Consider the following 14,097-nt stretch of genomic DNA (forward strand, 5'->3'; position numbering starts at 1 on the left):
GTTTGCTCGTTTTTTTTGGAAAAAAAGATGTAAACGTTAATTCATGTATTAATTTATTTTGTTTGTTACGAAAAAAAATGTACTAATTATTTTTAGTATAATAATTAAGATGAGGGTCGAACTTTCAACTTACAGAGTGGAAAGTATAATTGAATATTCACCTTGTGTGTTGATGCAACGAGTAAAGAAAGAAAACAAATGGTGAGTTTAATAAAAAATAATAATAAAGAAGGAAAAAATGAAAAAGAAAAAAAACTAGAATAAAGAAAAAGACAAAGGACGGAAATGGTATTTTCCCCATCATCCATTATTATGTCGCATGTCATGTCAAGTCATGTCATGTATGCGGGCTATGTTATGTTGATACGGCATCAGCAGTATGATGACCACAACCATCACACTAAAATCATATAAAATTAATATTCCCAAAAACTCCAAAAAAAGAAAATATTATTATCCAAAATAAAAAAAATACGTATATTCTAATTTATTTTAAAATAATAATAATAATAATAAAATATTTAAAAACCGAGGCGCATGCAAGAGACCTCATCATGGTGTCCTCTGAGCCCCCACGCAAGCCCCCCTCGTTCGGCCTTTTGTATTTTTCAAGCATCCTTCTTCGCGCCTCCCATTATTTTAATACCCCTACTATTTCCACTAATTTACGTTTTTGCCACTATCACTTTCAACTTTTTCTCTCTTTGCTTTAACTGACTGTTCTCGTTCATATTCGTCTGTAGACCAAAATGCCCTCCAAAACATTAGTATTTTGTATAATGGTTGGTAATTGTATTTTTATTTCCTCTTCTTTTTCTTTTTAATTTAATTCGTATCCAATGAGTTTGAATTTACTTTTTTTTTATGTCTACTATTTATTATTTATTAAAATGCAGGAATATATAAAATAAGATGTAAATTTTCTACTAATAAATTTATGAATTTTTAATTATATATTTAATAGATAGTCGACATATTCATTTTTTTTAACTTAATGAATATGTTAGATTCAAAACTTAAGACTGGGAGTTTTTAACTTTGTACACAGTAAGTTTATAAAATTTAAATACCATACTATTTTCAAACTTCATAAACCATTTTTGTAATTTAAACCAAAAAAATACAATGGCAAAAGAAATGTTTGTTAAAATTAATCATTTTAGCAACTGTAGGAAATAACTTTTCTTTTATTAAAATATATAGGCAGAAGCTAAGTTTCCAAACATTTAAATTTGTGTTTACTTAGACCTTATACTTTATAAAAATATCAACTAGATCTATAAAATTTCAATTGTGTAACTAATAAGTTCATGAATTTTATAAAATATTTAATAAATTTTCCAATTTTTAATTATATGTCTTACAAGTAATTAGTTTAATTCGTGTATAATAAAATATTTCACATTTTACAATTTTCAAAATTCAAGATCTTACCGAATATAAAATTGATGGTTTATAATTTTATTAACCGTTTAAATTTATACCAAGGGACATTGGCTTACTTATAAAGTATTTGTCTGCATTCAAATTTATACCAAATAAATTAGTTAATTTTACAAGTTTACAACTGTTAGATAAAAAATGGAAAGTTTATTTTTAGTGGTAAAAAGTATAGATTAAAATATAATTTTGGTTTTATGGTTTAGAGTTTGTTCAATTTTAGTCTCTACATTTTAGCTTTTATATTTTCAATAAATCTTATTTTAGTAGTTTATTGTTGATTATTATTATTATTTATTCTAAATTTTGAAAATATATTTACATATTTTATTTTATTGTATAAAAATTATTATTGTTATTATTTAATTAATTTAGATAAAAATAAATTTTGAGGGACTAAATTTTATAGTTATTGAAAATATAGAATAAAATTGAACAACTAAATATAAATAAAATTGGACAAAAACTTTAAATTAAAAATGATATTTGAACAAAAATATATTTTGTTAACCGAAAATAACACAGACCATTTGGATGGTAAAGCGAATAAGGTAGGAAGGATCTGTTTAGAAACAGAGGGACGGGCATTTTGGTCATTATAAAGCATCGAAATATATATATTTTTTTAAAAAAGGAAAACATGCTCCATTTCCCCCCTGCACAGTGGAGGGAAAGACTAAACTCGTTTCGAACAGAGCCGAAAGTGACGAACCAATGGAAGCTCAGAGGTGAAACAAAATCCGCATGAAAACCAACAAAAAATATTCACAGTAGCTCTCAATAAAAGTACTCTCTCTCTCTCTCTCTCTCTCCATGGTTTCCACTGCTGTTCTTTCATTAAACCATCCAAAGCTGAACCGTATGCTGTAGAAATCAGGTTCCACTCAGACCTCAAATCCATTCCGCTACCCGCTTACCTTCTTTTTTCCCACTCCCCTTTTCTCTTATCAATACGGGCTCCTATGGCGTTCGTTTTGAGTTTGCTTGGTTCCTTCTGAATCCCCACAAGATGTTTTGGAGATTTGGTGTGGTTCTAGTCAACCAGCACCATGAGGATCGGCGATACATGGCGATTTCCGAGGCCTAAATGGGAGATCGTTTTTAGTATTACGTTGTTAGTCTTGGGGTTTGTAGATTCTGAGTGATTTTGGTGGATTTTTGAGCGATGATGATACTGAATCTTTGGTGGGAATTGAAGAATTAACTTAATGAAGTATTTGGGTTTGAATCAGTTTGTTTTCCCGTGTTTATTTAGGGCTTTGTTAGTGACTTCTATGCTCTGGGAATTCAGATCGTTGTTAATTTTCTGAAGCTCAAGCTTGGGTTTGAAGCTCTGATCTCGATAGATTAACTTATTCTTCTGTTTGGCGCTTGTCTCACTTTGATTCTACAAGGATAAGTGCCTTAAGGTTCTGGATATCGTTATAGTTACTGGGATTTTGCAGCTAGTGGAATAGCCATTACTGTTACTGGGATTTTGCAGGAGGGTTGTAGATTGTGATAAAGTTGTGTGCGCGTGTGTTTGTTTCTCTTTTTGGGATGTGCAAGAATTGCTCAAACTTTTGCCCAATTTAGCAAAGAGGGTTAGTTCTGCTTCCATCGACTTCGTCAGAATTTCGAGGTAGAAATTTAAAATGGCTATGTCCTGCAAGGATGGTAACAAACATGGTATCGACAACGGCAAATATGTTCGGTACACACCGGAGCAGGTTGAAGCCCTTGAGCGGCTTTATCACGAATGTCCAAAACCCAGTTCCATTCGTCGTCAGCAGCTTATCAGAGAGTGTCCCATTCTCTCTAATATCGAGCCTAAGCAAATCAAAGTCTGGTTTCAGAATAGAAGGTATTCTTAGCTTAATTGAACTATTTTTTTACTTCATCTCAAGAGTTCGATTCAGTTGCTACTGTTTTCTTTTTCTTTTCATTTTTTTTTTCAAAATTATGATTGTGGGTTTTTAGGTTCTTCCTTTCCTTGCGTGCGTTATTGGCATGAATAAAATTGTATTTTTTCCATTTCGTATAGCTATGTCTTGGATGATAATTTCAACTTTGCTTTCTTCCTTTTTTGGGTTACAATAATAAACCCATTTGGTAATGGCGGAAGTAGATTTTGAAAAAGATGAAAGCCGGTTAGTTAGGGTATTAATTGCCTTTATTTCTTCAACTGCAAGGTGTATTGCCATCCTTACAATAGTACATTTGTTAATGTTCTTTCTTCAGATGTCGTGAAAAACAGAGGAAAGAGGCGTCGCGGCTACAAGCTGTGAACAGAAAGCTTACGGCCATGAATAAGCTTTTAATGGAGGAGAATGATAGGCTGCAGAAGCAGGTTTCGCAGCTGGTGTATGAGAATGGCTACTTCCGCCAGCATACTCAGAGTGTGAGTTTTGCAGTGGGCTGTTATCATAATAATACTTTTTCTCCCTTTCCAATTCTTAAGTTTGGGGTTTCCTGGAAAATATTGATTTTTCAAGAATGAAACACCATTCTTGATGGAAGAAAATAAACGATTCTTTATTTTATGTTTATCCTTCTTTCTCTCTGTCCATTTATTTATTGCTGAGTAACACTAACAATTGATTTGTGATGGAATTTCTGCAGACGACGCTTGGAGCTAAAGATACAAGTTGTGAACCGGTAGTAACAAGCGGTCAACACAATTTGACGTCTCAGCATCCTCCAAGGGATGCTAGCCCTGCAGGGTTAGTGGGCATTTTGTTGATGGGTCCTTTTCTAATATCGTATTCTGTGACCACATTGCTCTCCGTGTATGCAGATGATTAATTTATTTTCCGTATCTTTTCAGACTTTTGTCCATTGCAGAAGAGACTTTAGCAGAGTTTCTTTCAAAGGCCACTGGAACTGCCGTGGAGTGGGTCCAAATGCCTGGAATGAAGGTGTCGCTTTGCCCTCCTTTCGATTAAATGTTAAATTATGCTTGTCTGACAATTGATTTCGTTATGCTATTATACGGTCAGTAAATAGTTTGAATTTACTGCAAATTCATTCAGTTTTTTGCAATATCAGACCCTTTTATCATTACTTTTGTTTTTTTTTTGTTTGTTTTGTTTGTTTTTATTATATTCTTTATTTCTTCAGTTTTCATTTCTCTTTTACTTATTTGAGGTATACTGGTATAGCATGGTTTTGTTTTTTAAACAAGTTACTTTCTAAATTATAATGGGCTAAATCGTTTTCTTTGAATGGGATAAAGATCATCTTTCTAAACACTTTTCTTGCTTCTCCCTTGTATAGCCTGGTCCGGATTCCATTGGAATCGTTGCTATTTCTCATGGTTGTCCTGGTGTGGCTGCACGTGCCTGCGGCCTGGTGGGTCTAGAACCTACTAGAGTAAGTGCCATGACTATTAAATTTGAATCAACATTCAAGTTAAGGCTTTTGAGATTGTACAACAAATGACTAATATAACATTCAGGTTGCTGAAATCCTCAAGGATCAGCCATCATGGTTTCGCGATTGCCGAGCTGTGGATGTTCTAAACGTGCTGCCAACAGCTAATGGTGGAACCATTGAGCTGCTTTATATGCAGGTTACTGCTTATTTCTAAATGACTTTCATGCCCCTCCTTGGCTCTCAAGCATCTCAGTCATTTTGACATCTATCCACTCCCTGATTTTGTAGCTCTATGCGCCTACAACATTGGCGCCTGCACGGGACTTCTGGTTGTTGCGCTACACTTCTGTACTGGAAGATGGTAGCCTTGTGGTATGCTATTTTTGGATTATTAAGAGACAGCTTGCTTCAAGTTTCTACTACATTGTTCATGTGGGCTGTTTGTCTGAAATCTCTGGTGTTTTGGTGTACGTAGATCTGTGAGAGATCACTTAAGAACACTCAGAATGGTCCAACCATGCCTCCAGTGCAGCATTTTGTTAGAGCAGAGATGTTGCCGAGTGGATATCTGATAAGACCATGTGAAGGAGGTGGTTCTATCATTCATATCGTTGATCATATGGATCTGGAGGTAGAATATATACTTGTACTTTTTTCTCAATCAGATCATCTCTTTAGTTCTACATGGCAAATGCTAATTTGAGTATACTTGATTCATTATTTAGCCATGGAGTGTTCCAGAAGTATTGCGCCCACTGTATGAGTCATCCACTGTTCTTGCTCAAAAGATGACTATGGCGGTAAGATAATTTATGGATGTCGCTGTAGGATTTAAAGGGCAGAATGTGCTCATTACTTTCTTAATTTGGGAAGAATTCAGTGACGATTTATTTAATTGTTAGATTATTTGAATTGCTAATATATTCATACATTGGTTTTCTCATTTTTATGCAGGCTCTTCGCCAGTTGAGGCAGATAGCTCATGAAGTTTCACAGTCAAATGTAACAGGCTGGGGTAGACGCCCTGCAGCCTTACGTTCACTTGGTCAGAGGCTTACTCGGTTAGCATATAACAATTGACTCTCTATATCTGCTTTAATTATGTAGCTTTGTTGATTGTTTTAATGCTGGGAATATCTTGTAGGGGTTTTAACGAGGCACTTAATGGTTTTAACGACGAAGGGTGGTCTGTGATGGGAAATGATGGAATGGATGACGTAACTATTCTCGTAAATTCATCTCCTGACAAGCTAATGGGATTGAACATTTCATTTGCAAATGGATTTTCTGCCATCAGCAACGCAGTTTTATGTGCTAGAGCATCGATGCTGCTGCAGGTAAAGTTATCTGCGCACCTTTTTTTTTGTTTTTTGTTTTGCTTGCTTGCTTGGTAAAATGACAGGAAGTGTTCCTGTGAAGTATTTTTCTTGAATATAATCTTCATCTTCACTTCTAGGCAGAAGTATTTTTCATTCTTTCTTATAACTCCTTAAGACGTATATATTCCATAGCACTCATCAGAAATTGAATAGTTTTGAATTCTTATGCGATAGAATAATTGCTTCGCCAATTTTTATGTTCTTGTGAATTGTCTGTTTCACCTCAATTTGGCCACTGCAGAATGTGCCTCCTGCAATTCTGCTGAGGTTTCTGCGGGAGCACAGGTCAGAATGGGCAGACAACAATATTGATGCTTATTCAGCTGCTGCTGTTAAGGTTGGCCCATGGAGCTTACCAGGGTCTAGAGTTGGAAGTTTTGGGAATCAAGTAATACTTCCTCTGGCTCATACCATTGAGCATGAAGAGGTGAGTAAACATATTACAATGAATTATTTCTCTTAAGGCCATTGGCCTCTTTCTTGCAGTTAATAAGACCATATACGTTTTTCTGACCTCAGTTTCTAGAAGTGATTAAGTTGGAAGGCATTAGCCATACTCCTGAAGATGCAATGATGCCTAGAGAAATGTTTCTACTGCAAGTAAGTAATACTTAAGCAGGTTGCTCATCTTATTTACTAGCTTTTTGAAGCTTATGCTTTTAATTGATAATCTCTGGCTAGGTTGGTAACTTCACGCATGACTAAAGCCAACTTTACTTAAAATTTGAATAAAACTATAAAAATGGGCAATAAGATATCAGGTTGTTTGTTCTTCAAGAATGAGTTTTGATCCAACATCTTTGTATCTTTCTACCACTTTCTTTCAAGTTCACGGTGACCATCTTACAACCACCTCATATTATTTTATTTATTTTTTTTAAAATTATATCATTCTCCAAATCATTGGGGATGGGTACAAGCCCTGTTACTGTGTTGTAGGATGAATATTGTGTTTGAAATTACACTAGTTCTATGTTCTTATCGTTGTTTTCTGTTCTGCTAGCTCTGCAGTGGAATGGATGAAAACGCTATTGGCACTTGTGCTGAACTAATCTTTGCTCCAATTGATGCCTCTTTTGCTGATGACGCACCTCTTTTACCCTCAGGGTTTCGGATCATACCACTTGATTCCGGAAAGGTTGGTGCAATTAAATCAGTATAAAATGATTCATTCTCTTGGATGGGTTCCTTGGGATTACTTTACTTCTTTTCCTCTAGTTAAGTGCGGTTTCTTAGCAAATCAAAGGAAAGGTGGGGTGTTGTGCAATATAAGATTTGAGCTCTCCTTCCTTCTATTATTATTTTGATATTAGTGAGCAAATGTTTCAGGAAGCATCCAGCCCAAATCGTACACTTGATCTTGCTTCTGCTCTTGAAATTGGCCCTGCTGGAAATAGAGCACCAAACGACTCTGTAAATTCTGGCTGTACAAGGTCTGTAATGACGATTGCATTTGAATTTGCATTTGAGAGCCATATGCAAGAACATGTGGCATCGATGGCTCGACAATATGTACGTAGTATTATATCATCGGTTCAGAGGGTTGCATTAGCGCTCTCACCTTCTCATTTAAGTTCACATGCCGGACTGCGATCTCCACTTGGTACTCCTGAAGCACAGACACTTGCTCGTTGGATCTGCAACAGTTACAGGTATAATTTATGTTCTATATGTTTCTCGAGTTCCATGTCTGGCTAAAAGGATCCTCTTCTTCATGTTGCTATGGGAATGGCATTCGTATTTTTTTTTCCCTTCCTAATGATCAAGTTCAAGAAAATATCATTCTTCCTCAACCTGTGAATTCCGAAGTTTGGAATTTGCTTAAAGAAAACTTCAAAGATGTGATTTGTTGGTTTGGGTGCTTAAATCTTGCTTACAGGTGCTACTTGGGGGTGGAGCTGTTAAAATCTGGAAACGAAGGAGGGGAGCTTGTCCTGAAAACATTGTGGCATCATTCGGATGCAATCATGTGCTGCTCTCTAAAGGTGTGTATATTGTATCGAAGCATCTTGCAAAAATAAATTTTACATCGAGTAAATGGCACGATAAGAACAGCTTTAAAATCTCAGGAAAATGATGACTAACTGTTAGTGTCCAACTAGTATGCCTTTAGAGTTTCATTAATCTTAAAGAAGTTAATTTATGAACAAAAAGGAAGGAAAAAAGCTCATATGGTTTTATCCTTTAATAAATGTCCTATCAGGCTATGACTTTTGGTTCTTTCGTTCTAGCCCTTCCTGCAATTGAACGTCGAACTGCTTGTTATATTAATCCATTCCAATTCTTACTTAAGGTCTTCTTTGTCTTATTTTGTACTCGTATTTATGTGCAGTGCTTAATTTTTTAACTTTTGTAGTCTATGCAGGCACTGCCAGTGTTCACCTTTGCAAATCAGGCAGGCCTGGACATGCTCGAGACAACCTTAGTTGCACTGCAAGATATAACTTTGGAAAAGATATTTGACGACCATGGAAAGAAGACACTCTGCTCAGAATTTCCACAGATAATGCAACAGGTCCACCCGTTGTACCAACCTTTTTACTATGGCAATCTTATAGTATATCATAAAAGATGACCATCTCTATGTCGCTAACAACACCTTTTGTTTTCTTAGGGATTTGCTTGTCTTCAAGGAGGCATATGCCTTTCGAGCATGGGCCGACCTGTCTCGTATGAAAGAGCTGTGGCTTGGAAGGTGCTGAATGAAGAGGAAAATGCACACTGCATCTGCTTTATGTTTGTGAACTGGTCCTTTGTCTGATGCTAGGTTGCCCAAATGAAGTTGAAAACTTATTCAATGTTAGATTTCTTTATTAGTTATTTTGGTTATGTAAACTTTGGATCTCAGTAAGAGAGAGAGAGAGAGAGAGAGAGAGACAGACAGACAATGAGTTGGGCTGCCCCTTCAGTACACTCAAATCTTTGTTCATCTGTGTATTTAATGTGCTTAGTTTTCTTAGTTAATTGCAGTGCCAAATTTGACAACAGTAAACAAATAGGTCATACACAGTTCAACTGTACATGTAACAAGTGGAAATATGAAGTACTAGAAAAATAATGAAAGTTACAAATTAGGCCTTAAAAAGACCATATGTGAAGAGTCGTTAATAATAACATATTTTATTTGAACAAGCTTCATATAAATACATGCTGTTAATAGGTTAGAAATGAAGATGGGCTAGATCTGAACATGAACAGTTTCTTCTGGTAGCCAGATCTTCACATCCAACCACTAGTTAATGCATATCAAAGCAAATAGCTACATCATAAAACAAATACCAAATTTAAGGTACTCTTTTACAGCAGGGAAAAAAAAACCCATGAAAGGGAAGCAAAAATATAAGAAGCCCACCTAGAAAAAAATAACCTTTCAAAACCAGGTGATGAAACTAGGTGTTGAAGAAGATTCAAAAGACAGCAATGGAAGTTAACTGAAATTTAGTAGAGGTTAAGATGGGATATAGGAATGGAGGGAATAAAGGATAGTTAAAGTGGCTAAAATTAGGAGATCTCAGGCAAAATATGATTTAGTTTTGCAGTTTGAGATTGTTGAGATCCTCTGATCTTATGATGGCTGGAATGCAACTCGAACTCCTAGCAATCCCACCTTTCTTTTGAACTGCAGCTTTGTCTCTAGGACTCAAAGACTTGGCCCTAAAACCATCTCTCCCATCCTGCCGACTCTTCTTCAACATCTCTCTCATTGCCTCGGCTTGAAACAACACAGGATAAGCCCTCCCCAGTTTGTTAAACCTTACGCAGGCGCTCATGTGCGCGTTCAATGCTGCCTCTTTGCTCCCTCCATGCTTCTCCACTTCGCCTTCCACGGCCTCGGCGCAAAGCCCGCATATCCACTTCCCAAGGAACTTGTCTCGCATCCGATCAATGTACTCTTGTGTGTACTCCTCGCACATTCCACAACACTCGCACCGTGCATCCTCAATCTCAGATATCGGTGGAAGCGCCCCTTGTTTGGTATCTGATGTTATTGCCAACTCCTTCCCCAATTCCATTGATATGTCTGAGATTGTTCTTTGGAGGCCATTGGATGAAAGCCTTGGTGGCTTGGAGAAGTTGTTGCTCCTTGAAATAGCCTCTCCATGAGGTGCCATTTTTGACAAATGAAAAGAAATGTTTAGCCTTCTTTTTTTGAAGAACTTGAAAACTTGACTTGGGTTTTTGGGCGTTGATTGAAACAAGGACTCTAATGGTTGTAGAAGCTAAGGGAGAGGTTTTGGTATTATTTATAATAGTTGGAGTCGAGTATGAAGAAGGGAGTTTTTGTGGATGAAAGTAGACTCACATGTCAGTTATCAAAGTTAAAGAGTTAACGTGAAGACTCATGAACATGCACAAATCTTCGAGAGATTGATGTCTAGTTGCTTGCCTTTTTTTCTGTTGCCTTTAAATAAATTTGTAGCTATGTAATATTCGCACAATGAAAATTCTCGTAGTTTTGTTTTATTTTGATATTATCTATTTTGAGTTTAAGTCAATAAATTCACGTCTTTCGACTTTTATATTTGTAATGGAGTACTTTCTAATTATTTTGTTGGATGATATAATATCGAACTAGTTGGTCCAAATAACATTTGAATGTAGACGACATTATAATATCTTAACTAGTTTTTGTTTCTTGCATTTGACTAAAATTAAAAATTTGAATTATCATCCCATAATTTCAAAAAGAGTTAAAAGAAAATTTTTATTTTGAATATTTACCATCCAAATCATTATATATTTATAATAGCTATAATTTTCAATATAAGTGCATGAATTTGCATTTATATTCGAAAATAAAATTTCTTAGTAACCAAAATATGTACTTCAATAGCATCCTATTTCATTTTAATTAATGTGTGACTTTGGGTCACATCATTAACATGCAATGCATATAATATATATGACATGAAAGATAAATACAAAGGAAAGTATATATTGTTGGTTAACATTCATCTGAACTTGGTTTTCAGTAAAATTTAACTTTTCTTTCTGTTGAAGTATCACAAGGGTCACCCTTTAAGTCATGTTTTCACAATGAAGTTGCTTTTTGGAATTAGTTGATCAATTAATGCAGTGCTGCCACTCATTTTAATTTCAAGCATATTAAAATTAATTTATTAAAACCAATTAAATGTGCAAATTAATTTATATCGTATGAATTTTTTTGTACTGCCACGTCATTTTTACTAGTATTAAAAAATATATATGAAGAAAAAATGTTTTTTTGGGCTGTATTGTAATTGTAAAATGCAAATACTCTATTTGTCTTCCTTTATGTATTAAAAATTAGAAAGTCACTTTCAAATTGCATTTCATTATTTTCTTCAACATCATGAAGAATCCCACATTCTAATTACAATTCATATATACACACATATCTAACTAAATTAATGCTTCTGGTCTTTGTCCAATTACAATTGAATGCCAATCTCTAAACTTTCACACGTTAACTCAATCATAGTGTGTTTGAAAATTTGGAAAAGGAAGTATTTTTCAATAAAATTGAATTTTTTATGAGCACATTTGAAAAAATTAGGTATTGTTTGGTAATCATTTTATTATTATTTTTTAAAATTAAGCCTATAGATAATCACCTCCAAATTTCTTCCTTTATTATAATACTTTTTATCAATAATTTAAAAAATAAGTTAAAATTTAAAAATTAATTTAAAACCAAAGCGAGCTATTTCATAAATTTAGAAACAAAAGAGAGATCAAAAGGGGAAAAAGAAAAGAAGTGTTGGGTGTAGTGAGAAAAAATGTTGTCCAAAAGGAAAGAGGGAGGGGTTTAGGGTTCACGAGTTTGCAGTGTTGAGCCACACACAAACTCCATATCTAAAAAGGCTTTGAAACTGTTCACAACCTTTTAGAACGGCACTGCTCTTTCAGTTATTGAGTGGAAGTGAGTGAGTTTCATCATCTTTCTCATTTTCCAACACCATTATTAATTAGTGAAAAAGGAAAAAACTGCTAAAATATCTAGAGAGAGTTGCAGCATCGATCACGAAAAGCAAAACAATTAATTAAGAGACAGGCTGCTATTAAATGATTAGCAAAAGAAACTTTCAAAATTTCCCAAGTGGCTTTGAGCCAAATGAGGCTTAAACGGATGCCATCCATTTTTCAATGATGAAAATGAGATGGGTTTTTGTTTTTAAAGCAACTGGGGGCTTTTGCATTTGGTAACCAGCTCTATTGTGTGATTGTGAATGACTTTGGAGATTTGATATTTTTTTATATATATATATATTCAAACTATACATTAAACATTTATCTTGAAGGTTTGGAAGCGTATTTGGATGTAGTTTTTATACATGACATAAGTGCTTTTAAGAATTTCAAAATCACTCCAAAAATGACTTTATGATTATTTAAGAAAAATTGGAAACCAGCTTCCAAGCCTTTTTCTTTTTTTTAAAAAAAAAATTGAGAATATATTTGAGAGTAATTTTTTTTTTATAACCGTTAAATTTACTTTTGTCACATTTAAAATCAATTCTAGACATGCTATGAGTCCAACTAATAAACCATGAACAAACCAACAAAATTGACCACCAAACAAACTAAAAAAAGCAAGAAATTTTTTTCCAAACCATACCAACTAGGATATGTATGGTATGAATGGATGCAATTTTTTCTAGTTCAATGAGGGTTTCTTGTTTTCTAGCCCCTTGTCGGTAAGGTTGTCATTTGCTTATTAAGTTTAATGTGTTTAAATATCTATTTTTATAGGAACTCAAATAATTCATGCATATCAAAGTTTTGCAAGCCGTTTGGGGTGGATTTGGAGCTATTATGAGCGACATCGAGCCCTCAGAGCTTCAATGGACGTGAAAAGACGGATTTGTCCCCAAGGAGTTGGTGCAGCGGCACCATGCTCAACACCGCGCACGGTGCCAAAGGCAAAATGCACCATTTTTGTGTACCACCACGACACTCCAGAGATTGACAAGCGATGGGCACTAGGCAAGCACCACGACGCCCTGCTATGCGCTTCGAAAAACAACTATAGTGCGGTGTTGTTGTCGCGATTTGTATAAAAAAGTATCTTTTTCTTTTAGGGTTTTGAATGGAGAGAAAGCATGGAGAACGAAGATGAGGTAACCCCAGCTCGTTTTTCTTGCATTTTCCATCTTTTAGCTAGTTTTTCTCAATTCTTTTGGGTCGTAGTTTACGATTGGAGATCCCTCCTCTACTCGTTGTCCATGAATTGTTGAGATAAGGTTTAATTCCTAGTTTAAGAGTAAAAATTCTATGTAATTTTTGTGAGATTTCTCTTGATGGACTTAATGCATCTTTTCTAATGTCTATTTGAATTCTTGTTCATATTTAGACCTATATTTATGCTTGGATTCACTCTTCGTTCATAGATATATGTCTTAGCTATTGGATAGTAAGCTTGCATGTTCTTTGCTGTTCATCTAGCCGAAACCACCAAAGTAGCAAATGGTTGAATATGTATGATAGGAGTATATGCTTCCCATATAACTTGAATGCGTGTTAAACCTAAAATCAAAGATTAATTGATTAGTTAATTATCCTACCTAATTTGTTAATCATACAATGGAACTCTAGAATGTAATGTGCAAGTTCTTAGTCTTAGAGGAACGCTTTCGAACCCAATAGCTCTAAGGTATGTATTTAATTAGGGCTTGGACTTTAATTGATATTTAGAGCACTTACTTTGTTTAACCTGACGAATTGACTGCCTGTAGCGTCGATGAATTTGGTTAGGCTGAGTAAGTCATTGTGCACACATAAGTGAATATATGTTTAATAAAGAGAAGTCGATGATCAAAGATTGCATATGAGTCCATTGCTCCTAAAACTATAATTTTCCAGTCCGAGGCTACGTTCACCCTCTATCTTTACTTTCATGCCTTTAATTTCATGCACGTTAGTGGTGGAGTTTGTCATTGGA

General features: G+C 34.9%; 2 protein-coding genes across 3 annotated transcripts; one reads left to right on the forward strand and one right to left on the reverse strand.

Moving 5' to 3' along the window:
- The first annotated feature begins 3,074 nt into the window (after window positions 1–3,074).
- LOC120086076 (homeobox-leucine zipper protein ATHB-15) lies at window positions 3,075–9,110 on the forward strand. Of its 2 annotated transcripts, none has more exons than XM_039042509.1 (18): window positions 3,075–3,283; window positions 3,661–3,820; window positions 4,042–4,142; window positions 4,247–4,337; window positions 4,696–4,791; window positions 4,877–4,990; window positions 5,083–5,166; window positions 5,270–5,425; window positions 5,520–5,594; window positions 5,749–5,855; window positions 5,939–6,131; window positions 6,415–6,600; window positions 6,693–6,773; window positions 7,177–7,311; window positions 7,503–7,825; window positions 8,053–8,158; window positions 8,530–8,688; window positions 8,788–9,110. In XM_039042509.1, exons 1-18 carry the CDS (start codon window positions 3,075–3,077, stop codon window positions 8,932–8,934), a joined length of 2,523 nt encoding a protein of 840 aa, XP_038898437.1. In that variant the 3' UTR covers window positions 8,935–9,110. The 2 variants fall into 2 exon arrangements, with proteins under 2 accessions (XP_038898437.1, XP_038898438.1); XM_039042510.1 differs by having other exon boundaries at window positions 8,539–8,688; window positions 8,788–8,934.
- Window positions 9,111–9,277: 167 nt separating this feature from the next.
- Window positions 9,278–10,396, reverse strand: LOC120086077. The gene has a single exon (XM_039042511.1). It carries the CDS (start codon window positions 10,283–10,285, stop codon window positions 9,701–9,703), a length of 585 nt encoding a protein of 194 aa, XP_038898439.1. The 5' UTR covers window positions 10,286–10,396; the 3' UTR covers window positions 9,278–9,700.
- Between the last annotated feature and the right edge of the window lie 3,701 nt (window positions 10,397–14,097).

Source organism: Benincasa hispida, chromosome 9, assembly GCF_009727055.1.
Source record: "Benincasa hispida cultivar B227 chromosome 9, ASM972705v1, whole genome shotgun sequence".
Lineage (NCBI taxonomy): Eukaryota > Viridiplantae > Streptophyta > Magnoliopsida > Cucurbitales > Cucurbitaceae > Benincasa > Benincasa hispida.